The 24,975-nt window shown below is 34.1% G+C and overlaps 1 protein-coding gene and 1 long non-coding RNA gene across 22 annotated transcripts in view; one reads left to right on the top strand and one right to left on the bottom strand.

Moving 5' to 3' along the window:
* The window catches only part of MRTFB (myocardin related transcription factor B), a 396,134-nt gene that overhangs the window by 339,529 nt on the left and 31,630 nt on the right, over positions 1-24,975 (top strand). For 16 of the 17 annotated variants that reach the window (XM_056806161.1, XM_056806159.1, XM_056806168.1 and 13 more), the window contains one exon: positions 8,608-14,717. The exons of the other annotated variant lie outside the window; for it this stretch is intronic. In XM_056806161.1, coding sequence (XP_056662139.1) covers positions 8,608-9,140 — 533 coding nt within the window. In that variant the 3' untranslated portion in view covers positions 9,141-14,717. Of the gene's footprint in view, positions 1-8,607; positions 14,718-24,975 lie in introns of those variants that run through there. 17 annotated transcript variants of the gene reach the window in all.
* Positions 1-24,975, bottom strand: part of LOC103093111 (uncharacterized) — a 177,743-nt gene that overhangs the window by 148,874 nt on the left and 3,894 nt on the right. The window lies entirely within an intron of this gene.

The raw sequence follows: 24,975 nt of genomic DNA, 5'->3' as shown, positions 1-24,975 counted from the left end.
TACTTGCCACAACTTCATATTATTCCTTCTCTTCTCATCTTGTTTGAAGAATTCTTCCTCTCCAGAATCCATGGTAGTAAAATGTATTCATGATTGCTTGTGAATATGTTATGCTATGTTGTTTTATATTACATTACCCTAATTCCTTAAAACCATTAGTCCATTAATCCCTTGATCCTCTTCATTGAAAATTCCCATCAAAGTCTTTATCTTCTTAATATTTATAAGTCTTTCAGTCTTTTTACAATGTCCATCAATTTTCTGAATCCTCCTCTTCATCTGCAGTGTTCTCTTCCATCCAAATATTCTCTTCCACTGGAATGGTCTTCTCCTTACTGATCTTTTTGATTGCAGACTCTATTTAACTGATGAATCTCAGCTTTCCACGATTTATTCTTCTTCAATAATTTGTACATTTTCATTATCCATTCCATGAGTTAATTTAATATGTGAACAATGATACCATGAATCTCTACCTAATACTTTCACTGAGGATGGTGAAACTAACACATTTGTATAAGGACCTACCCAACTCTCTTGTTGCTAATGTTTTAGCAAAATTTTTTACATATACCAATCACCTGGTTGAAAATTATGAAGAGAATAATCCAATGAACCAGATTGTATCACTACTCCCATACAATGCAATTCTCTAAGCTATTGTTGTAATGCACTTAAAAATGAAGCAAGTTGACAATCTCCTCCTAAGAGAGATGTATACACTGTCTTACTAGTTTTTGCCTGTAATGGAGCATGTCCAAAGAGCATTTCATAAGATGATATATGTAAATCTGCTCTTGGTCTTGTATGTAGGTAAAACGAAGCTATGGGAAGAATATCTGGCCATTTTAGATGACTTTCAGCACAAGTTTTCCCCACCATAGTCTTGAGTTCCCTATTCACATGCTCCACTCAACCTGAACTTTGTGGATGATAATGAACATGATATTTAGGTGTTATTCCTAGATTCTCATAGACTCTTTTCAGGATATCTTGTGTAAAATGAGATCCTTTATCAGAATCTATGGTAAGTGGCACACCAATTCTAGGAATAATTTCCTTAATCAAAATTTTCACCACAAAGATAGCTGTATTTGTATTAGATGGAAAAGCTTCAGGCCATTTTGTTAACCTGTCCACAATTACCAGACAAAACTTGTATCTTCCAGCTTTTAGGATGTTGATGTAATCAATTTGTACTCTCAAATGGACAATATGCCAAAGGTCTACCACCCAAACCTCTTTCTTGATTGAATTTTTGGCAAACACAACAACTTGTACAGATCTTATTTGCAACAGTACTTATTCCCAGTGCTACCCATTGCCATTTTACAGAGTCCACTACAGCTTGAGTACCAAAATGACCTTTTGTATGAATGACTTGACACAAATAAGTATACAAATCTTTTGGTAACAGCAGTTTTCCAGTGTCTGTAACCCATATTCCATGTTCTTTCCTTGCTCCAAATTTCTCCTTCCACTTCTGAACTTCTGAGTCTACATAAGCTCTTTCCAAATCATCAGACTCAATAGTTGGCAAATTCATTACATACACTGGAGCATTCCTGGCTGCAAATTTTGCAGTTATATTATCTCTATGATTTCCTTTAGAGTCTGAATCTCTGCCACAAGTATGACTTCTACAATGAATCACCACTAGCTGTTTAGATTTCTGGATAGCATCCCACAAATCATTTATTATTTCTGCATGTGCAGTTGGTTTTGCCGATGCAGTAAGAAAACTTCGTTGCTCCAGATCTGCCCTGTTGCATGACATACAGAAAATGCATAACATAACACAAGTCTGTAAAAATACTAGAACTTTTACCATCAGCTAGAAGACATGCTTGCTTCAAATCCACTAACTCTGCTCCTTGAGCACTAAGGTTACTAGGAAATGAGCCATACCACAGTGTCTCAAATTCTGTGACCACTGTAGCACCAGTATATCGAATTCCATCACACAAATATGAAGAACCAACTGAATAATACCCAAGTCTGGATTTTCAATAGGAGTGTCTTTTAAATCCATCCTAGGCATATCCATTAGATCTACTACTTCCACACACTCATGTAATGGTTCACCATTCTTTGGCAAATCAGGAAGAAGTATAGCTAGATTTAATACACTATACCTCCTCAAATAGATGTTCTCACTACCCAGGAGAATAATTTCATACTTAGAAATTCATTGATCTGAATAAGCTTTAGTGTGAAATTTCCTCATTGGTTCTTCTATTTGATGTGAACAATATACAGTCAATGGACATCCCAAAACTAAATCTGCTAACTTCTGAACTAACACTGCAGTAGCTGCTACACCTCTTAGACAAGGAACTATACCAGCAGCTATTGAATCAAGTTGACAACTATAATATCCAATTGAACGATAACTTTGCCCTGAAGTCTGTGTCAGTACTCCAGAAACAATATCTTTAGTTTCTTTGACATATAATTGGAATGGTTTTGTATAGTCTGGGATACCCAAAACTGGAGCAGATAAAATGGCTTCTTTAAGTTTACTTAAGGCTTGAAGATGTTCAGACTTTAGTTTCAGAGGTTCTGGTTTTGTATTCCTGGTTAAATCTGTTAAACATTTGTTAATTCACTATATCCAGGTATCTATGGTATCTATTGTCTACAGAAACCAGTTGTTCCAAGAACAGCTCTGAGTTGCTTTTTGGTCTTTGGAGCACTCAGTTTCTGGATATCTACTATTCTTTTCTGTGTGATACTTCTGGAACCCTATGATAACACAAATCCAAGATATTACACTCAAGGCAAAACCCATTGTAATTTTGCCTTGGAGATTTGATGCCCACCCTTATATAATTCTAACAAAAGAATCTTGCTATCTCTTAGACACACTTTAGCACTTGGGGATGCAAGAATATCATCCACAAAATGCACCAATTTACTTTCTTTGAATGTTAGTTTTTAGATCTCTATTTAGAATTTGTAAAAATTGGCTCAGCGAATCGGTGAATCCCTGTGGCAAATGAGTCCAGGTCCACTAGGTTTTTTCTAAGGTAAAAGCAAAGATCTTTTGAGAATTCTCATGAATTGGAATTGAGAAAAAAGCTGGGCATAAATCTACCATGGTGAAATATCTTGCCTGACTTGGGATGGAAAAAATTATAGTGGCTGGACTTGGAACAACAGGATGATTTTTTATTACATTATCATTGACTACTCTTAAATTCTGTATAAAATGATATACAACTTTGCCATTCTAATCTAACTGTGACTTTTTGATTGGAAGAATGGGGGTATTAAATTCTGAGAAGCAAGGTATTATGATTCCTTGGTGGATTAGGGATTCAATGACTGGTCTCATACCCTAAATTGCTTCTTTAGTCAAGGGATATTGAGGCACACAAGAACTGTTTGTTCCTTCGTCCTCACCCTGACTGGAGTAGCTGATTTCAATAGACCTACATCTGTGGAAGATTTTGACCAAAGGTCTTCAGGGATATCCTCAGGTATTGGATAGATTAAATTGAAGTCACCCTCTGTACTGACTGAATGTAAGAACAGCAATGGAAAAACTTTCAGAGATTCTTCTGGTAGATGTAATGTGATATCCCCAGGATCAGTACATTGGATTGTTGCCCTTAATTTACATAACAAATCTCTACCTAAAAGATTCATTAGACACTCTGGCATTCACAGAAATGCATGCTCCACAGATACTGGACCTAAAGTAATCATTTCTGGTTGTAATTTTGCTACTCACTTTGGTTTACCAATAGCACCTGTTACTTCCATTGTACCAACAGCTCTATAATTCTTAGGAAAACTTTGCAAAACTGATTTACTGGCTCCAGTATCATAAATTTGATTTCCCATAGTTACAGACACATATGGTTATGTACTATTAGGTGGTTGAAATGTTTCCAACATTGGTGCAAGCACAGTAGCATCAGTACAAAGCTCAGTCATTTCCTGTCCATCCAAATTTACATCTGCTTGAATTCCATGATATTCCCAGGATTTCACATCTTTAACACCATCATCAGCTTTTTAACTACTTTCATTGGACTTTATAATCTCTACCTTGGTATCATCATTCTCATTTACAATCATTATCTTTATCCAAGTTACATTAATCACTATTTTCCATTATTTCATAATCATTAGAATTTTCCACTGATTTTACATTACAATTATCTTTTCCCTCACAATTATTAACACTAATTACAGTATCCTTTGTTTCAGCCACAGTGTTTATAACTTCATTAACCTTATCTCCATTTTCTCTTGATTGTTCAAATACAGAAAAACTCTGGGTACACCTTCATAATGAACATGCCCCTTTGTTCTGATCACCCTTATGCCCATTCACTACTTGACTGTATTTGGGTCTTGCTCCTGACTTAACCCGTTCCTGCATAGTGTTCAAATCAGGTGCTTGAGCTCCCTGACAGCAAGTAGGGCAGTTGTTTACATTATTTCTCCTTTGATAATTATTGTTACAATTATTACAATTATTATAATTATTCTGTCTATTATATCCACCATTCCTATTTAATTGTCTAGAAAATTGCCCTCTGAACCTACATTCCTTAACAAAATGTCCAACACAAGAAACACTTCTGGGGTCCAGACCTCCTTTCTCTAGGCTTGTATTGGTTGCTTGGTTGCACAGATTGTAGAGCTGCCACTGCCTTCATTTCCTTTATTTCACTGTCTCTTGCTTTATTTTCTGCATCCCTAAATTTATTTTTTAAAATCCTCTATTACTGTGTCCCTTTCTTCATATTTATCATCATTGTCAATACACAGATATGTTGCCCTCCTCCTTAATTCTTCTAGTCCCATTTCTTCCCAATAAGGCAATTATTTCTAAAGAATAATTTAATCTTAGGAATTGCATTTCTTACAAATATCCTCTTAATGTGAGACATTGTGCCTTCTTTTAACACATCCATGCCTAAGAATATTTCCACCGCTTCTGTGATTCTCTCAAGGAGATTTGTAGGTGTCTCATTTACTTTCTGTTTAATATTCTCAAATTTAGGCCAGGCACTAGGTCTTTTAGAATGTCTCTTCATCACATCCATAATTGATCTTCTGGCTTGTTTCATCATATAATCTGTAGTTGAATTCATAACCAAATCTTGAAAATCTCTTAACCATTCCTTGTTTCTTCTCTAAATGTATTCCTTTCCCTCTTAGTTAACAATTCCTTCATTAATAAATAAAAATCACCATAATCAGGGTCAAAAATTTCTATAGCTCTTTGAAATTCCCTCACTACTTTGGTTCTTCAGAAAAGCAAGGAGTCCTGCACCTAATGGTTTCTAAATCCTCCAGTGTGAATAATTTGTGTGTTTTGACTTTGTATATCTCATCTTATGTTACAACCAGGATATCTCTTAAAGGGAACGGTGGTGCTTGATTTTTATTGCATTCTGCCTCTTCCTGTTCCAGTCTAGATAATTTCTTAATTTTCCCATCATTATTTTTCTTATTAATATCATTATCCTTTAATTCATTTACAATATCATTAGTCAAAATCATCCTTTACTTCATACATAAAACTTCATTGCCCCTATCATTTCTTTCACAATCATAATCATCTGCTTCATCTCAGAATCCTTTGTTATCTATAACACAATAGCTCTCACTCTAGCCAACACCAAAAAACACAAATTTACATTTATATAATACAAATAAACATAAACAAATCAAAGGTACATGGGCTAAGACAGATCTTATATTTAATTCCATCAGTGGTTTCGTCCACTCATATCTTAGAAGTACATAACAACACTGGGGAAACAGAGTAAAAATTCCATAAGAGATATGTAAAACACAATCCCATAAAAAATATAATACAACATTTGTCATATCTCCTGACATGATGTTTACATTAAACATAAAGATACTATATAATACAGGATATGTTCTATTATAATCCACTTTGATTATTATTTATTTTTAAAAATATATTATTTATTAAATATTATTTATAAACACTAAAGAAGAGAACAATTAAAAATTAACAAAAATATCAACAAAAAAAGTCTACCTAGCACATGTGCTAGTGGAGTGGCCTTTTAACATTAAATCCTCCTCAGAATCCAGCAAGAGTCAGAGAGTTTTGTGTCAGTCAGGGTATTCACCCTGGGAAGCAGCCAAGTGCTGAATAGGGTCAATGGAATGTTGCACTTAACTGCCTCTCAGCCCCTTACCTACTTATCTGACTATTTTTCCCTGGCCTAAGTCAAATTTCCCTAGGTTTGTCTAGCTGGCTCTGCCAAATGTAATAGGGAAGGTAAAAGGAAGGGTTCAGACTAGTTATAAATATATAATAAAAGGTTTATTAAACTAAAGAGAGAAGGAATCAGGGAATGACTTATTTCTAAACCCCAAGCAATTATTAAACCCTAAACTTTCTAAATTATCTTAACCTAACTAATTAAAGGAAACTTAAAGATAAAGAGGGATTTGTAAAGTCAATGGGGGCCCAAAGAAATCTCACAACACTGGAGTCCTCCTTTGGGTCAAGCAGCTTTCCCAGTAGCAGTTCAGATGAAATCTTCTCCACAGCAATAGTACCAGCTCCAGTAGCAGGGACAGGCAGGAAATAAGGAAGCCCCAAGAAAAGGGACCACTGGCTCTCTGGGTCCACCCCAGAAATAATCAGATAGCACCCCTGGGATCTCTTGACTGCCAGAGGAAAGCAGCCTCATTCTATCAGAGTTCACAACTCTCTCTCCAGCAATTGCCTCTGTGTCCAGTCCCAATCCTGGGAGTTCTGAGTAGAATGTTAGTCTGCAGAGTCTCATGCTGTCAGCCTGCCTTGCTAAATCTTTACCCTCACTACACTTAACTCCACGCTCATTTGCCTAGCTCTTGCCCCTTCTATGTTAAGATTTCTTGCTAAGACAGAAAGCAAAGTTTAAAAAAATAATTCATGTTATTCATAAACTAGCTAACTTAAGAAAATGTATTTCCATCTTCAGAAATTGAAGAAATTAAACATCTCATGCTTTTACTTCAAGAATTAAAAAAAAAGAAGCAAGTAATTATTTATTCAGGTCCTAAAATATAATAGTCCTTGCTCTCACAGAATGAGTTCACAGAAGGAGTTAGTTTATGAAAAAAAATTATCTACAAAATAAATATATATATATATGTACATATATATATATGATAACTTATTGATAAGCAGCAGAGTTGGCTATTAAGGGAGAATCAGGAACAGCTTCTTATAGAAAGTGAGATTTTAATTGGGCCTCAAATGCAGAAAATGGAGTTGAGGAATGAAAGAATTCTAGGCGTGGAAGACAATAGCCAACAAAAATGTCTGGAGTAAGTAAATGGAGTGTCTAGTGCAAGGAATAGCAAAGAGGCCAATGTAATTGTTTGCAGAGTACATGGAAGAGAGAAAGGAATATGCATGGAAAGACCAAAGGCCAACAAGGTATGGAGGGCTTGGAATGCCAGATCTTTTATCTCCCTGGGAGACAACTAAAAAGGGGGACTGAGGCATTGAAAAAATAATGCAAATCAAAAATTGGAATTACAAGTGTTTGGCAAAAAATTAAATGCAATTTCCGTCTACATTGGAAATTATGGAATGTATGAGTTAACACAAACTATATAACTCAGGTGGCTCAAAAGAAAGAGTATAAAAAATTTTTAAAATTAAAAATAAAGTGTATATAATTCATTTTCCAATGACACTCAGAGAAATGGGAGTGAGTACTATTATAGGTAGCAGATGGTATATTAAAATGCCACATCTCCTAGCAAGAAAAATGCCATGATTAGTGTTAGTCAAATAATTGCCAAATTCTTAAACTTTTATATGTCAGAAAACAAGCCAAAAAATTGAGTAAACAAATGACTGAAGGAAAAGGGTAAAATACACAATGTGCCATATGCCTCATGTGCCTTTTAAAACTATATAAAATAGAATGAATTATATATATATTGGTGCTTTTCTTAAAACTAAAACATGGAAATGGCAAATCAAGTAATATTATGATATCAAACTATCTGGGAAATGGGGGGATGCAGTATAACTACTTTCTTTGTAATATAAGCTAAAAGGAAGTCCTTTAATATGTACAGATCATTGCTTTGCCTGTGCTTTAAAATTTTTAATGAAATTAAATTTTGTTCTATCAATACTCATAGGATAGATAAATCAATGATATAATTAGAACAAAAATTTCCCAATCGCAGTTCTAAAATTTTAGAACTTTCAGCTTAAAAAGAACATACACATACAATCAACTAGAAGCATTGTCTCCTAATGGAATATAATTACTTTAAACTTACTTAAAATCTCCCTAAAAAAAGATAAATATTTCCAAATATGGACACATAGTAGGCTTTCAAGCTAAAGTGATCCATCACTCAGGAAATATGCTTAAGTTGGCAGGAAGAATTTTCTTTTGGGGAACTATGAATGAGAATGCATTAGCCTTTTTTCCAGATCTGTAACAGATTTATGCTAACTGAATCAAATCATATAGCTTCTTGGTAAAAAAAGTACCAAAAGGTACCACATAAAGGCAAAATTATTTCTGTAATCAGTTGTGCTTGGTAATAATTAAAAAGTCTATTTTTTAAACAACTTTTTTTGTACAGAGATTTCTCTCCCTATAAAAGAAGAGCCTTCTCCTATTTCCAAAATGAGACCAGTGACAGCCAATATCACCACAATGCCAGTAAATACAGTGATATCACGACCACCCCCCCAAGTCCAAATGGCACCACCAGTATCCTTAGAACCAATTAACAGTTTGTCTATCAGTTTAGAGAACCAACTCGAAGCTTTCTTGGATGGAACTTTACCTTCAACAAGTGAAATTCCTCAACTTACAAGTAACAACGAGGACAGAGAATCATTCTCTCTGATTGAGGATCTCCAGAATGATCTACTGAGTCACTCTGGCATGCTGGATCATTCACATTCTCCCATGGAAACTTCAGAAGCACAATTTGCTGCAAATAATTCCTGTTTGTCTCTTGACCTTCCTGATTCAAACTTAGACAATATGGAATGGTTAGATATTACTATGCCTAACTCCTCATCAGGGCTTACTCCTCTCAGCTCTACTCCAAGTATGTTTTCCACAGACTTTTTAGATCCACAAGACCTACAGTTACACTGGGACTAAAATTAGGGTTTTTGGTCTCCAAAGTGAATAGCTGTAAGAACATGTAAATAACTTTCTTGGAGGTGAGTTTAAGGGATAGGTCCACAGCTGCAGCATTGCAATTAAAATGTTATCACAGAATGAATACAAAGTGATAACTCTGAAACAAATTCTGAAAACACTTCTCTCATTGCATTTAGTAGTGAATTTCTCTAACTTTTTCTATGATTTAATGTAGCACAGGGCCATTTGAAAAGTATACTAGTCAAGAAAAAAATAGTTGCTACAAGGACCTCAGTAATGAAAATTACCACTAGAAAAAGCATAGAAGAGTACCTGTAGAAAATAGCAATGAGCCCTTTGTAGATAGTAAGTCAACTACATTTAAAATTCCTTGGTTGCTTTTAAGACTGAATGAAAGGCAAATACCTTGCTTTGATTTTAACTTTCAGTTTAAAGCAGAAACAAGAGCTAGTTTGAGAGGAAGTTAAGAAATCACTGCACTTGATTGTTCCTGTAAAGAGCCTGAGCCAAGATCAAGATTCATTAAGGAGGTAAAAGACAGTAAAGAGACCTGGCCAGTTCAGGGACAAGGCCCTTATGGGTGATGTCTTCTGGTTCAGAAGCCTTTTGAATTTTTTTTTTGTACTGTGGTTTGCTTTGTGACTTTTTGAAATCTTACTTTGGATTTCCAAATTTAAATTTATGGGAAAACATTTACTATAAACAAAGGATTTCATTTGAAAGTACTGTCATGAACAAGCCACTGAAAAGTCCAGGTATATTATTGATAACACTGAAATTTAGCAACATTCTTGCTTGATTAGATTTGTTTTTAATATGTATATCAGACAGTAATTTGTACACTTTTTGACATTATAGTTTGTACAGAGTATTATAGGATGGGAATATAGGTATTCTGTGGTTCTATTTGTTTAATAACTCTAGAGTACCTAGAGGACTTACTTGTTCTACATTTATTTCCTTGTGAACTATATTTCTGATAACCAGATCCATCTCAAAGAATGAAAAAGAAAACTTAGCATTAAATCTTTTTTTGACCTGGTCAGGTAAAAATAGAAAACAAAGGGAGAGCGTGTAAAGTATCTGTCAACATTCCTATAAAGATTACAAAGGTATTTTTAAGGGCCATTTCTGAATAGAGACTTCTTTCTGCTCTGATTTTTGTTCATTACAACTAATATCCAGTTTGAAGCTTCAAGTAGAGCTCTAACTCTTCAAGTAATGTTAAAGGAGTGGAGTATCTAAAAATAAAAACTAGACATTTCCATTAATACTTTTTTTGGTCAAGGTAAAAATGATGGTATATATTTGACTTTGGGGGAAGAGTTTCTTAAGAATTTTCTAAAATTCTTCACAGCAAAATTTCATAATTTTTAATTGTTGTATAAATGTAATAGATAGCCTAACACCTTCTATAAATATTTGCAATTTTTTAGGATAATGGTATTTCTTCATCTGTCTTACACCTATATGAGCCCTACATCCAGATCTGATGCTGCCTTTGTAATTCATTCAATGACATTCCCATAAAAATTCCCAGGGTACTAACCAGGCTCTTTGCTTGGAAGGGATTTATTAATTTTTTTTCTCTAGATGTGCTCTTAACTAAGAGTTGTTCTCCTTTCAGAATTTTCCTCAGTTTTATATATGTTTTACTCAGTATGGTAAAATTTATTTATCCATCATTCAATCAACCAGAACACTGGAACTCACCATTAATTGGCACTTCATAATTTTGGAGCAACATCAGATACTGAAGTGCCTTCTGGAACTGTCAAAGATTAAATTATACTTAGCATAGTTTTAGTGTTGTGTATTTTATTTTACTTGAAGACTTTAAAAATTGATAGTCCGTGCATTGTAATACCTAATTCTTTATCTGATAAACCAGAATACCCCATTCCCTGACCAAGTGAGGTAATGAAGACTCCATTGTATTTGATGATAATATTTTTCTGTAATAATGAGAAAAGGCCATCACTTTGATGGCTGAAGTATTTAACTTTAGAATGCGATATGTGTTTGTCATCTGGTCTTTCATGAGGATTTTTTGGTTTTTAAGCTACCCACATTAAACACTATTGTATTCAGTTTTGAATAATTCCCTAAAATAAGATATCAAGTGTCATGAAGCTATAGGGATTCATCAGCTTATGACGAATGGTAACTTTTTAAATCTCTTTGTATTTTCATAATCCCTATATGTAAACACACATTTTTCTGAGGAGCTCAAAGGAAGATGTTCATAACCTTTTACTGCTTTTCAACCATAAATGAGTTCAACAAAGCACATTTATTGTCACATAAGGTCATTCACAGAAATACATGATGTTGTGAAATGAATGTACTCTCAGTAACTTATCTTCTAGCTAAGAAACCATAACTAGTTTGGATAAATATGTTCTACTGCCATCTCTCGAATTATTTAAGCCCTTGTGTGTCAGCAGTTAATAAAAAGTTAGGGTCCTCGGTTATTAACTGTACAAGCACATATACCATTCCACTAGGCCATCTTTTGCTTTGGGTAGCAAGACATAATTATGAAATGATTATTATTGCTCTACAGGATACTACACTCATGTTTAGGATCATTGTATTTTAAAATGTGCAGTGAGTGATCATAGACCAAAGACAATAATGTAAGAAAATAACCCCAACCTATTTCAATGATTATTATGTGAATGTACAAGGGAGGGGTTCAGGAAAGGAGTGTCAGTTTCCTAAAGGAAAATTCTATTTAAGGTCAGTTTCAATTAGCCATAGTAAAAGCACCAGGTAAAATTAAATGGTTGAATTTTCTTCAATTAGCATGTATATAGTTTATAAGTGGTATTATATATCATTGAAAAATATTATACATTGCCAAGAAAATGTTAATTAGTTCATATCTATGTTATCTCTTGTCCCTGTCATAACTCCTTCGTACTTTAATAACATTTAGTATCAACCTTTGCTTTCTACTTTATATGGATCAGGTCATTTGATGATAGGTTTGGGAGTAAACAAAAAATAATTTTCACAAAGATTTTATTAGATTACCTGTAGTGTAGGGTTACGCAACTATCTTGTGCATTTCAGAACAGCATCTATTAGAAAACCACATAGAATGGTTTAATGGTTTCTTTAGAGTGTTTTCCTGAAATGTGTAACCTACTGTATAGAATTTGCCATATGTGTATACATATATATGTATTCCAAATTTGTAGAAAGAATTCTTGCTTGAACATTATTTGTGTTTTATATGAATATTTTTGTAATACTGAAGAGATCTTACCTAAAATTGAAATTTCTAAAACAATTATTGTCACCGATAACATTATTTTGCAGTGCAGTTTAAGTTGCAAAAGATACACTAGTATCAATCTGAACTTGCTGCCTTCTGAAGACAAGGAAAGATAAAGTGTTTCTGCTCAATCATGTAATTTAGTGGACTTAAATGTATTAAGGAATACCCTATGTTATCAAAGAAAAACCACTAAAATCAAATCTCTATTTTTGTCACCAAAGCTTAACTCAGGACATGTTCATAACACGGCCACTGACCATTCCAATCATTGTGGCTGACTTCACAGTCAATAAAATAAAAATTGCCAAGGGTGACTGTCATATGGCCACCTTCAACAAGAATAAAATGAATGGATCATCTGATGGAATCTGTTCATTTTGTGCAAATAAATTTGGCCTCAAGCAAAAGAGCTGTCAGCTTTTGGGGGACTTTTAAGCTATTTTAGAGGGACCTGAATTTAAAGTATGTATTCTCATGCCATTTCTATGGAAAATAATGTAGATAGAGATATAACAACACCCCCAAAATAATTGATTTCCTTAAAAAAAAAGACAGGTTTGAAGGGGAAAAAATCCTGCTCAGTATTCCATGGCCATTACCAGCAAAGCAATACAAGTCTGAGGAAATAAGTAATATATTAACGTTTACCTTAGGATTAGCTAACTGCCAATATAAAAATTACTGAATACTGTCAATTGAATCACATTACTCACAAGATCATACCATCCTACTCTGTTAGAGATCACAAAAACAGCCCCCCTCCCTCCAATCAGAATACTTTAACTGGAAGGGCATTATATAATATATACTTACATGCATATATGTATTGTATATGTGTGTATAGATTTGTATTACATATATATTAGGTGCAGACAAGTATAACATTGCATGAACATTCATTTGGATTGCACCCTTAATACAGACAATTAAACTTTTAAGTGATTTCAATTAAAACTGGAAAATTAACAGGATTTTTTTGAGTTTATTTTGGCTTCATTTTTAATTGTTAAATCCTTATATGTTTAAATGCTCTTTAAATATTGTTCTTTTAAAAATATTTCCAGGATATAATTTTCTAAATCACAGATTCTGCATGTTGTTATGGCAGGTCTATATATTTTCCAGGCACTTCTTCCTGCATTGTCTTAGAAAACACATCTTTTAAAAAATGTTTCTACTCCAGATCTTAGATTTGAAACTCTAATTCAAAAGCTGTATGTGTTTACAAAACTGTTTTAGTTTTTCACTGCTGTTAGAAAATAGCATGTCAGACGTTACTAATAAGTGGCACAATCACATGACTCAATACATAATCGTAATCTCTATTCTACAATGTACTATCTGTGGTCAAATAAAGCAAAGTTTATTAGATTTATATGCACAGCTATAGAAGTCTGAATGACTTCATGCCAACCGCTTTGAAGAAAAGGCTTTAACAAAGTTAATACAATCACCTACCATACCAAGTACCTCTCTATACATCATGCTGTAAGAAAACTTACTCATTTTTGTGAGATGAGTGAGGCGGTGGTTATGTACCAACACTCATCCTCTAGTAAACAGACAGTACTACAAACTCGCTTTAAAGGAACCAAAGGCATTGCCAAGAATTATGCCAAAAGAAGGCACTTTGTATTTGAAATTTGAGGATATCTCAAAATAAATCCCAAAAAGGTGTTAACTATTTGAAATCATACTTTCATAAAGATGTAGATATTCTACAATTGTTTTCCATGTATAATAGAGATGATGTGTTTTGTTGGGGTTTTTTTTAAGTATTTCATAGTAGTAAAAACCTTTCCAGGTGGAAGTGAATTTTCTTCATTTTTTTGCTTGCAATAGAAACGTGGAGTATAATAGGTGTTTCTCTTCTTATTTTCATAGTCACATTGTCTTAGCATCTCACTTTATGAAAAAAGAAGGAAGATACCACAGTCTCTAGGACTCTGTTCTTTAAGCACTAGTTTCAAACAAAAAAAAAATTATGGTAAAGGGGAGGGGAGGTTCCATTCATGTATTGCCTTTTTGTTCAAAACAAATAAACCATGATGCCTTTGTATTTGCTGTTTGCACCCCTGAAATTAATTCCATATCATGTTTGAATGCCATACATTTTGCACATTGTACTGTATATATGTAATGCATACTGTATTTTTATATGTGTAGCACATTTATCATCAAATATTTTGTACATAGTGGCAATATTGTAGCTAATGATAAAATGTTTGATATCTCAGCATTTTTGCATTTTTGTGTCTCAATAAAAAAAAAATTTTGATGTACTGTGATTGCTTGCCATGCACGTAGTTTCAAAAAGATGGGTTTTCAAAGACCACTATGTCCGGGGCATAAAGGAATTTTATATATATATCAGCCTCCTCTATAAGTGGGTTGGACTGAATGATCTCTAAGGTATGTTCCAGATTTAACATTTTATGATTCCAGTTTGTGAAACAGAGTGTCTTTTAGAAAAGACACTAACCCCACATCATACTGCAACATTTCGGGAGCTGACAGTGGGAGAAAAACTTTCAAAAAGGCCTTCAGAAGAAAAAAATGAAAATTCTTCTGTCAGGGTTATACTTTGAATTTTTCACACTGAAAGGGACCTTAGAATTAAAGCTCCCTTATTTTACAAATAAATCAGAGGGATAATGTTTTACATAAAAAAAGCTATAAATTAAGCCATCGTGCCTACAAATCAACAAGTGATTCCAAACTACAGCTGAGAGTGAAAGAGTCTGACTTTCAACACTTCTTGGTTTGAGTGACAGAGAAACAAAGATGGTACCTGAATCTAATTGCTTTTTTTAAAAAGGAGAGAGAAAGCCATTGTATAAACACCAGTTTCTTGAAAAATGTGAAGGACAAGGTTGCTAATTAGATACTGTGGTTCAGCATTAGATACTGGTGTCATGTTTATTTTCCATTACTTAAAATGAGTGTTTGGTCCACAGTACTAAGGATGTTTAAAAGTAATGGACCCTATTCCTAACTGCTTGATATCACTGTCCAGATGACCCATTAGCACCTCAAATTCAACATATTCCAAATCTCACTTAATCTTACGGACTCAGTCTTCTCAAGCAGCCAGGTTCAAATGTGTAGAATCTTCTTACTCTAACTCATGATTTTGTTGATTTTCCATCCACAAAAACTTGCTTTCAAACCATCCATTGCCCTCCACCTATTTTGGGGCCTGATCGCCTTTCACTCCTTTCACTTGGAATTTTATAAGAGCTTAACACCTTTCAACCTGTCCTTTACAAAAAAAAAATCTTTCTAATTTACCACTCTAAACCTGTTACTCCTCAACACTTGGGCATACAAAGACAAATAAAAAGTCTTTGCCTTTAAGGAGTTTGCATTCTAGTAAGGGGGGGGGGGATCCATATATAAGTAAATATAAAACATCTACAAATATCAAATAATGGGGAATTGGGGAGTAGGTAGAGGTCAGGTAAGAATTATTGGTTTTTTACTGCTGAGCTAGGGGTTCCAATGAATGAATGAAAAAGCATTTTATTAACAGCTCACTGTGCAAAACTACCAAGCAGTGGTGTCCCAGGAGCTGCTCACAGGAAGTTCCCATTCTAATAGAAGAACATAATAAATTAGAAATATTCCCCTTGAGAAGATCGAGACTCATTAAAAATGCTGTCTAACTCCAGAAAGAGAACTGAGGAACACTTGAGTGCCGATTGAAACCTTTTTTTTTCACTCTTTTTTTCTTGCATTTTTATTTTGCAACATGGCTAATATGGAAATGTGATTTGCATAATTTCATATGCATAATGGGTTATACCTTGCCTTCTCAATGGGTTGTGAAGGAGAGTGAAATTTGAACACAAAAAAAGGTAAAAAAAAATGGGAAAAATTTAAATGTCAAGGCCTGGAAGTTTAGAGTAGGTAGCAATACAATAATAATGTCAAGGCCTGGTAGTCCTTGGGACACAACAGCCAGGCAAATAGTAGGGTCCTTTGGGCATAAGGTTAAAGAGCATTTCAATGCAAAGGAATAGGCCTGTTCTTTCATTGACTTTCCACCACCTACCAAAGAAAATTTTAGTTTCTTACCCTATTATTTTAAATCTTCCACAATCTAGCTCCAACCTAACCTACCTATCCCCTATAAGCAATTTCTTTTAAGAAACCAAAGTGTTTAGCAATGCAATGACCCAAGACAATTCAGAGGAACGTATGAGAAAGAATGCTATACATATCCAGAGGAAGAACTGTGGGAGCAGAAACAGAAGAAAAGCATAGGATTGATCATGTGGTTGGATAGGGATATGATTGGTGTTTTGATGTTTAAAGATCACTACTACAAATATGAATAACATGGAAATAGGTTAGAACAATGATACATATATAACCCAGTGGGATTGCTTGTCAGCTCTGGGAGGGGGAAGGAAAGAGTGGAGGGGGGAGGGTTATGAATCATGTAACCATGGAAAATTTTTCAAAATAAATCAAAATATTAAGAAAAATAATAGCTGAAGTAGAAAAAGGATTATTTTTTTAATTTTAGGAAAAAAAGATCAAACTATTTTATGTAATTGTCCATCTACTCTGCATTTCAACAAAACTGGATTCTCCATTATCCCTTCCTATCTTGCCATTTCCCATGATTATGCCTGTGCTCATGTCAACTCTTATGTTTGCCATGTATTCTCACTCTATCTCCACCTTGAAAAATTCCTTTCTTGAAAGCTCCACTTGGGTATTACCCCCATGAAGTTGTTCCAAACTGTAAGTTAGCCCTCTTGCTTTAAGTTTCATGGCAGTTTTTCTAAATCATCTCTCCTTTGAAACAATAATACCCTGCCTACCTTGTATCATAGCTATTTGTGTACATACTTGGCTTACCCTCTCCTTATTAAATTGACAAGTTCCTTAAGGCAAGAACTATATTTTGTCATATTCCCAAATCTACCTTACTTGCCACATACTAGATACTTATGTAGTTTTTAATTGAAATAAAATTGAATAAATCTGGGTGTTTGCTTCTGCATGTAACTAAATATATTGCTGAAAGTGAATACATATTCTCATGAATATGAATATCAATAAAATGTAACATGTCTAAGGGACTTTCTAATCACTTCAACTTAGGGGCTTACCTAGCCCCTTATAGCAGTCATTTGTTTATGCTGTTATTTCATAATTCATCCAAAAAGATCTTCAAAACTGTTTAGGATACCATATTCTGAACATTCTCCTTTTATTATATAAAATGCTATAATTCAAACAAGATGCTAAGATGATAATTTAATTTGCAAGCAGAACAAGTCCATGATTAAGAATACAGTTTGTGTATCAGAGAGTTGAAACAGTCACACTTTTTTCAAGTCTAAATATAATATAGAGAAAAATGCCTGCCAAATTTTTTATTATTTTGTAGAAATAGGGGTTTATTTACTTATAACCTATAACAGGAGAGGAGAATATCTATTTCTGCTTAAGGAGGAATAAATAGTTTATACTGGAAAGAGGAGAAAAGAGTGTTGGTGGCCTAAAACAGAACAAAGTTAATGATCTAAAACATCTTATTCTGTTAAAATAGCATCCATTGTAGTGAGGGATCAAATTGTACTTTGTTTCTAATACCGTTTTTAAAGGATTCACTGCAAACATTTCTAATAAATGTCAAATATAATGATAGAGCAACTCAAGGCATCCACATTACACTTCCAAGTCTTTATCCTTGTGTTCTAACTTCTTGGCAAGTTTTGGTGCCCAAACACTAGAAACTGGGTAAATGTCTTCAGGAAACAAAAATGTTAAATACTTTGATGTTTTCAAAGAAAACAAATCTGTTTAGAAAGGGTCAACAAGAACTTTTTTGATGCTTATGATAGGCAGGGTCTAGTGCAGCAAAATAGTAAAAACATCTTCATGTCAGGCACACATAAGTAATGTGCTACCAGTCACATAATCATCATGGTTCAGGGTCTTTATTAATCTATATTTAGACACCACCATGTAAAAGTCCAAGTGGAAACAAAATAGATTCATTCAATCTCTTAATGTGTCTTTATTAAAAACTCCTTTTAAAGAAAAAAAGCTTGAACATTTTTTTCACTGTCAAAAAATCCAAGTCTTTCTTGACAAAAATAACCACTCATCAAATTGCCCTTTTGGTCATACCATTACAATGTAGTTTCTGTATTTCTGATGTTTTTGCTTTTATAGTAGAGTTGTTCCTCATAAAAGTAACAGGTTAACAGCTAAACCAAAACTATTCAAATTCTATTACAACCAGACATCTTAAAAAACTAAAATCTGGCCAGAGATAGTAGACATTGACTTCCATCTAAAACTTTAAAAAATGATTGATAACTTAAGGAAATCAAAATATTTCCCATTGAAAATACAAAAGTAGGCCTTTACCAGGATGCTGCCATGTCTATAATGATCCATTTCACAGATTGGCACCAAACGAGCATCAAATGAATGTTTAAAAAATGAGACACAATAAAGACACTACTAACCAGGAAAAAAGGTGTCCATGCTTTTCAATCTGGGTAAACTATTTTTTGAAAAACTAAAATCATTCTAAATGGGAAAAAGTTACTCTCCTGCTAAGACAATTTCTCACTTAAAGATTATAGTTTATTATATATCCTGAAGTACATGGGAGCTTTAACAGAAGCTATAACGAATGAGAAAAGTACTAGAGCAAAATGCCCTCATTCTTACTGCTTTTACTTCTTGCTCCACTAATGCCTAAGACAATCTACAAGGATCTATTTCATTTTCTTCTAACAGAATTCCTTAGAGACCCAAAGGCCCTTCCTTGCTTTGCCAGCTAAAATGAGGGGCATTCTACCTCCTATTGACTACTCAAAAGTGTCTTTTTCCTCTTTAAATCTAATAATTATGCTAAAAGTCAATACTATATGACCTCATCTACAAATCCATAAGCATGTCAAAAATTAATTAGATTTACATTTTTCCAATGAATTCCATTGAATAGTGACCTTAGTTCATTCAATTTTAACTCTCATTATGAATTGCATTATCAACCTACTCAAATATGTATTGTTATGAGCTTGATACTGAGAATACAAAGCTAAAAAAAAAAACAACAAAATCAATCTTTGCCTTCAAGAAGTTTACATTCTATTATGTTCTATTTTTTGAAAGCACAATGTCACATGAAACAATTTTTTAAGTATCAGAAACTTCCTTAGCAATGGCATTATATAAATGGGCAATTTGCCAAACAACCAGTCAGAGAAATTATATTATGCTTAAAAGTATAATAGATAATGAATCCATATCAATACTTGACACATACACACATTAAAACAATGTGTCTAAATACCCAAAAGAAATTTTAATCAGTCTTCAGGGCAAAATAGATAGTAAAACTATATATTAGGGGACCTCAGTGTACTCCTTTCAAAAGTAGACAAATCTAAACAAAAAAAAAAAAACAAGAAAGAAATTAAGGACCTAAAATAGAAGTTTAGAAAAATTAAGAAGTGAATAGATCTCTGGAGATTACTGCCTGGGAAGAGAAAGAAATTTACCAAATTCTTATCTATTGTATTATTTAGAATATGTACCCCAAACTACATTTCCCACAATCTCCTTTTCCTTTTCCTGTACATGTGTCATTGGTTAATTTGGTATTCAGTTTCAGTTTCCACCAGGCTAGCTCTGTCCCCTGGAAGCTTGCTCTCTCTGGCTAGAACTAGGAAGTTGAAGGGAGCAACTTTCTTTCCTAGCATTACTTTCCCTTTGCTCTTTGTTGATTTTAATAAATAGTATTAAAATAATACTTGGAGTATCAGATATTAATTTTAATCTTTACACTATATGTGATATTATTATAAAAACTGACCATGTGTGCCCTGAAAGGCATAAAGATCTCATCAAAAAAATGCAGAAAAGCAGAAATACTAAAAATATTCTGTTCCTAATATGAAAAAAATTTTAGTAATGTAAAGAAAGAATTAAAAATTAGAGATTAAATAATTCTAAAGAAGTGGTGAATCAAAGAAAAAATATAGAAACAGAAAATAATGTAATAATAGACTAAAACTTAGAGGAAACAATCCTTAGGAGAAATTGTTTTATCTCTAAACCTTTTCATTAACAAAAGAGAGGAAGAACAAAGTAATGAATTAGACACACACCACCTTTTTTAAAATTAGACTGAAAAAAATTTTAAACCTCAACTGAACACAAGAAAATTTCAAAATAAAGATGAATAAAATTGAGTGCAAAAAGATATATATTAATTAACAAAATTTGGAGCTGGTTTTCCCCCAAAAAAATTAATAAAGTTAGTTAACTTCATTAAAAAGAGAGGAAAACCAAGTTTGTTCATATCAAAAATGAAAAATGACTACTGTGAACAATAGAAGAGGAAATAAAGGACATTATTAGAAACTTCTGTCTAATTATATACTAGCAAAACTCATAAGAAAGGAAATAGATAAATATTTACAAAAAATATAAAATACTTTGATTAACAAAAGAACACAGGTGGACTACTTAAATAACCCAATATCATAAAATACATTGAAACAAGCCACAAATGAACCCCCAAAGAAAATAACTCCAGGACCTAATAGATTCACAGGTGAATTCTATTGAAAATTCAAAGAACAATTCATTTCAATATTCCCTAAACTGCTTGCAATAATAAGAAAAAGCACCCTTCTAATTTCTTATGGTCTTGATACCTAAATGAGACCAATATCCAGACTTAACATTGATGAAAAAATTTTGAATGAAATATTAGCAAGTGAGATCATAGCATATTAAAAATATTATATGCCCAAGTTGGGTTTATACTCAAAATTCAGAGTAGGTGCAACATAAAGAAGACATAATAAACCATGTGACTAATATTAATTAAAATAATGTGATTTTATCAATAAATGCTGAAAAGTCTTCTGACAAAAGCCAACACTAATTTCTTTTCAAAAACAAAACTTTATAAATCATAGGAATAAAAGAATCTTTTCTTAATATAGGAAATAGTATCCAAGCAAAAGTCTTATATGTAAAATGGAAAAGTTAGTGGACTTTCTGATGAGATCAAGCAACAAGCCCTTATTAAGCACTTACTCTATTCTGGGCACTATAAATACAAATACAAGCAGAAAAAAAAGGGCAGCCTTAAAGGAGTTTATATTCTAATGGGTAAAGACAACCCATAAAAGGAAACTGAATAGCAATGGAAGGAGATAAAGGTGCCTGTGCGTGAGGCAGGGATCTTAGAGGAAGTCCAGAGTCAGGAGTACACCTGGAGAGGAAAAAGGACATAAACGACCTGGGCATCCTTCTGGGAGGAAGCAGTCATCATAAGAAGAGACCTCTAGGGTGGAAAGTATTTCTGACAGATGTCCAGGAATGAACTGAGTGATCTGGAGCAAAACAAAGATGCTCCTTACTCAACTACTTGATGTAGTTCTATGAATGAAAGTTCTATAACAAGACCAAAATATGAAATTGAAGGAATAGGAATTTGACCTGGGCAGGTCACTTAACACCATTTGCCTCAGTTTCCTCATCTGTAAAATGACCTGGAGAAGCAAACCACTCCAATATCTTTGCCAAGAAAACCCTCAATGGAGTCATGAAGAATTAGATGTGACTGAAAAACAACTGAATAATGACAAAATGTGCCAGGCACTGGGCTGTTACACTTTACAAATATTAGTTAATCCTCACAATGACCTGGGAAGTAAATGCTATTTTTATCCCAGTTTTACAGTGTTAAGTGACTTTGCTCAAAGCCACACAGTTAATAAGTGTCTGAGGGTCCATTTAACTAAGTTCAAGTCTTCCTGACTCTAGGCCTAGCATTCTAATCCCCACAAATAAAATACATAATCTTGATTGGATAAAATTTTAAGTTTTTGTATGAACAAAATCAATGCAGTTAAAATTAGAAGGGAAATGAGTAATTGAAAAAAATCTTTACAACTTTTTTTTTCTAATAAACACCTCTTATCCAAGGTAAATAAGAAAAGAATTCAAATGTGTAAGTGACCTTTTCTCCAATTTGCAAATGCTCAAAAGTTTTGAACAAGAAGTTTTTTCTTTTTAATTTATTTGTTTCATTGAATATTTTCTAAGTACATGGAAAAAATTTTAACATTCATTTTAAAAAATCTTGAATTCCAAATTTTCCTCATCCCTTCCCCCTCATCAAGGAGGCAATATTATTTATACATGTGAAATGCTTTCTGGTTTTAAAAAGTGTTCATTTTTCCAAAAATACAATTATAATATATCCATTAGAGCAGGGGTCCCCAAACTTTTTACACAGGGGGCCAGTTCACTGTCCCTCAGACTGTTGGAGGGCCAGACTATTTAAAAAAAAACAAACCTATGAACATTTGTATACGTCTGTCTGGGATAGCGGAGGCTGCAGCGCTGGCTGGGATGGGCCTGTCACACCTTGCACAGGCCCATCACCGCCACCATTAATCAAGGCAGCAGTATACACAGTGCAGAATCCCCTCCCCCAGATCACTGCTCACATGCTGACGTCTCCCTTTGTGTAGCCACAAAAATCCTTTGCGCCACGCCTCGTTCTCCTTCAGTTACTCTCAGAACAAGGTGCCACGCAAAGGATTATGTCACCGGAAGTAGTCCTGTATGTGAGTGACGTCGTGCTTTGTGGCACTGCCACATACAGAGCTCCTCTCACTGACCACCAATGAAAGAGGTGCCCCTTCCAGAAGTGCGGTGGGGGCCGGATAAATGGTCTTGGGGGGCCATAGTTTGGGGACCCCTGCCTTAGAGGAAAGAAAAAGAAGGGGAAAATGCTATTTAATTTGATAGATTGTTTACTAAAAGTATCAACAATTTCGAGGTACCAAAATAAAGTTGTAAGACAAAAATATAAAAGACTTTCAATCATGCAAATTGAATTCATTATGATTTTCATTTGCCTTTTTTCACTCCTTTTTATTTTCAAGTTTCCAAAAATAGCTCTAGAAAAAATTGTTTCCTATCCCTAAAATGAAGGACTCCAATGAAGGACTGGCATCTCTTGGCAACAGATGACATTTTAAAATAGTTACTTTTAATTACTTAATAGATTCTGTTTTTAATAAAAACAGGAAGTCTCCCTTATCCCAAATTCAGATCTAGCCCCAGACACTTGCTAGCTGTGACCCTGGTCAAGTCACTGAATCTGTTGATCTCAATTTCCTTAGCTGCAAAATGAGCTGGAGAAGGAAAGAGCAGACCACTCCAGTATCTTTGCCAAAAAATAATAATAATAAGATCACAAAGACTTAGACACAATCGAAAATGACTGAACAACAAGAAATAGAATTCTATAGAATCATAGCCTTTCATATATTCAGAAAGGAAGGGATTTATATTGTTTAATTTTAAAAGATGAATTATGGGGGATGGCTAGACGGCTCAGTGGATTGAGCTAGGTCTAGAGACGAGGTCCTGGGTTCAGATCTAGCCTCAGATATGCCCTAGCTATGATACCCTGGGCAAGTCATTTAACCCTCATTGCCTTGAAATCAAATCACAGTATTCATTCTAAGACAGAAGATAAAGGTTAAAAAAAAGGGGGGGGGGGGGAATTACATGATCTTACATATTTAAAATAAAAATGTTTACATAGATTAAACAGCAACACCTAACTACTCTGAATAATGGGATGGCAGCAATGAAAAACAGACTTTTGGACAATTGCCCAAAATAAAAGTAACTTCAGATAAATAATCATTCTCTGTCAGTCAGTCTTTGCCATTTGTCCTATCTATTGCTCCATTACTCATTGCCTAAAAACTTGCCCAGCTCTCCACAATCCTCATAATCGCCTTTATTCAACCTTGTCAAAGCTAAAATTCTAGAAAAAGGCATCTGCACGTCACCTTCCTGTCTTCACTGCCTGACTACTTTTCTAAGTGTTGCACTCTGGCTTCTGGCCCCAGAATTGGATGGAAACTGCTCTATCCAAGATGATCGAAGACTACAAAATGCAATTTGTTTGTTTTTTTTTAAACTCTTACCTTCCCTGTTGGAATCAATACTGTATATTGGTTCCAAGGCAGAAGAGTGGTAAGGGCTAGCCAAGGGGGGTCAAGTGACTTGCCCAGGGTCACACAGCTGGGAAGTGTCTGAGGCCAGATTTGAACCTGGAACCTCCCATCTCTGGTCCTGGCTCTCAATCCACTGAGCCACCCAGCTGCCCCCCAAAATGTAATTTCTTAACTGCTTACCCTCTCTCTTTTGACCCTGTCAATGATCCCCTCTTCCCATACATGCTAACTGCCCTTGGCTCCCAAGTTCCCCTGCCTGAATATTTCTCAGTTTCCTTTACTGAATCATTATCTCTTCCCTGCTTAAACCAGGGGTGTCTCCATCATTTAGACATAAAAGGCAACATCACAAACAAAGAGGATCATGGAAAATACTGCCTGTCAGATCTATGGATAAAGGAAACATTTATGAGCAATTAAGAGATACAGAAGTTCACAGAACACAAAATGGACAAGTTTAATTATATAAAATTTAAAAGTTTTTGTACAAATGAAACCAATGAAGCTA

The sequence above is a fragment of the Monodelphis domestica genome, chromosome 7 (assembly GCF_027887165.1).
Source record: "Monodelphis domestica isolate mMonDom1 chromosome 7, mMonDom1.pri, whole genome shotgun sequence".
NCBI classification, from domain to species: domain Eukaryota; kingdom Metazoa; phylum Chordata; class Mammalia; order Didelphimorphia; family Didelphidae; genus Monodelphis; species Monodelphis domestica.
This window is presented reverse-complemented; position numbering and strand designations above follow the sequence as displayed.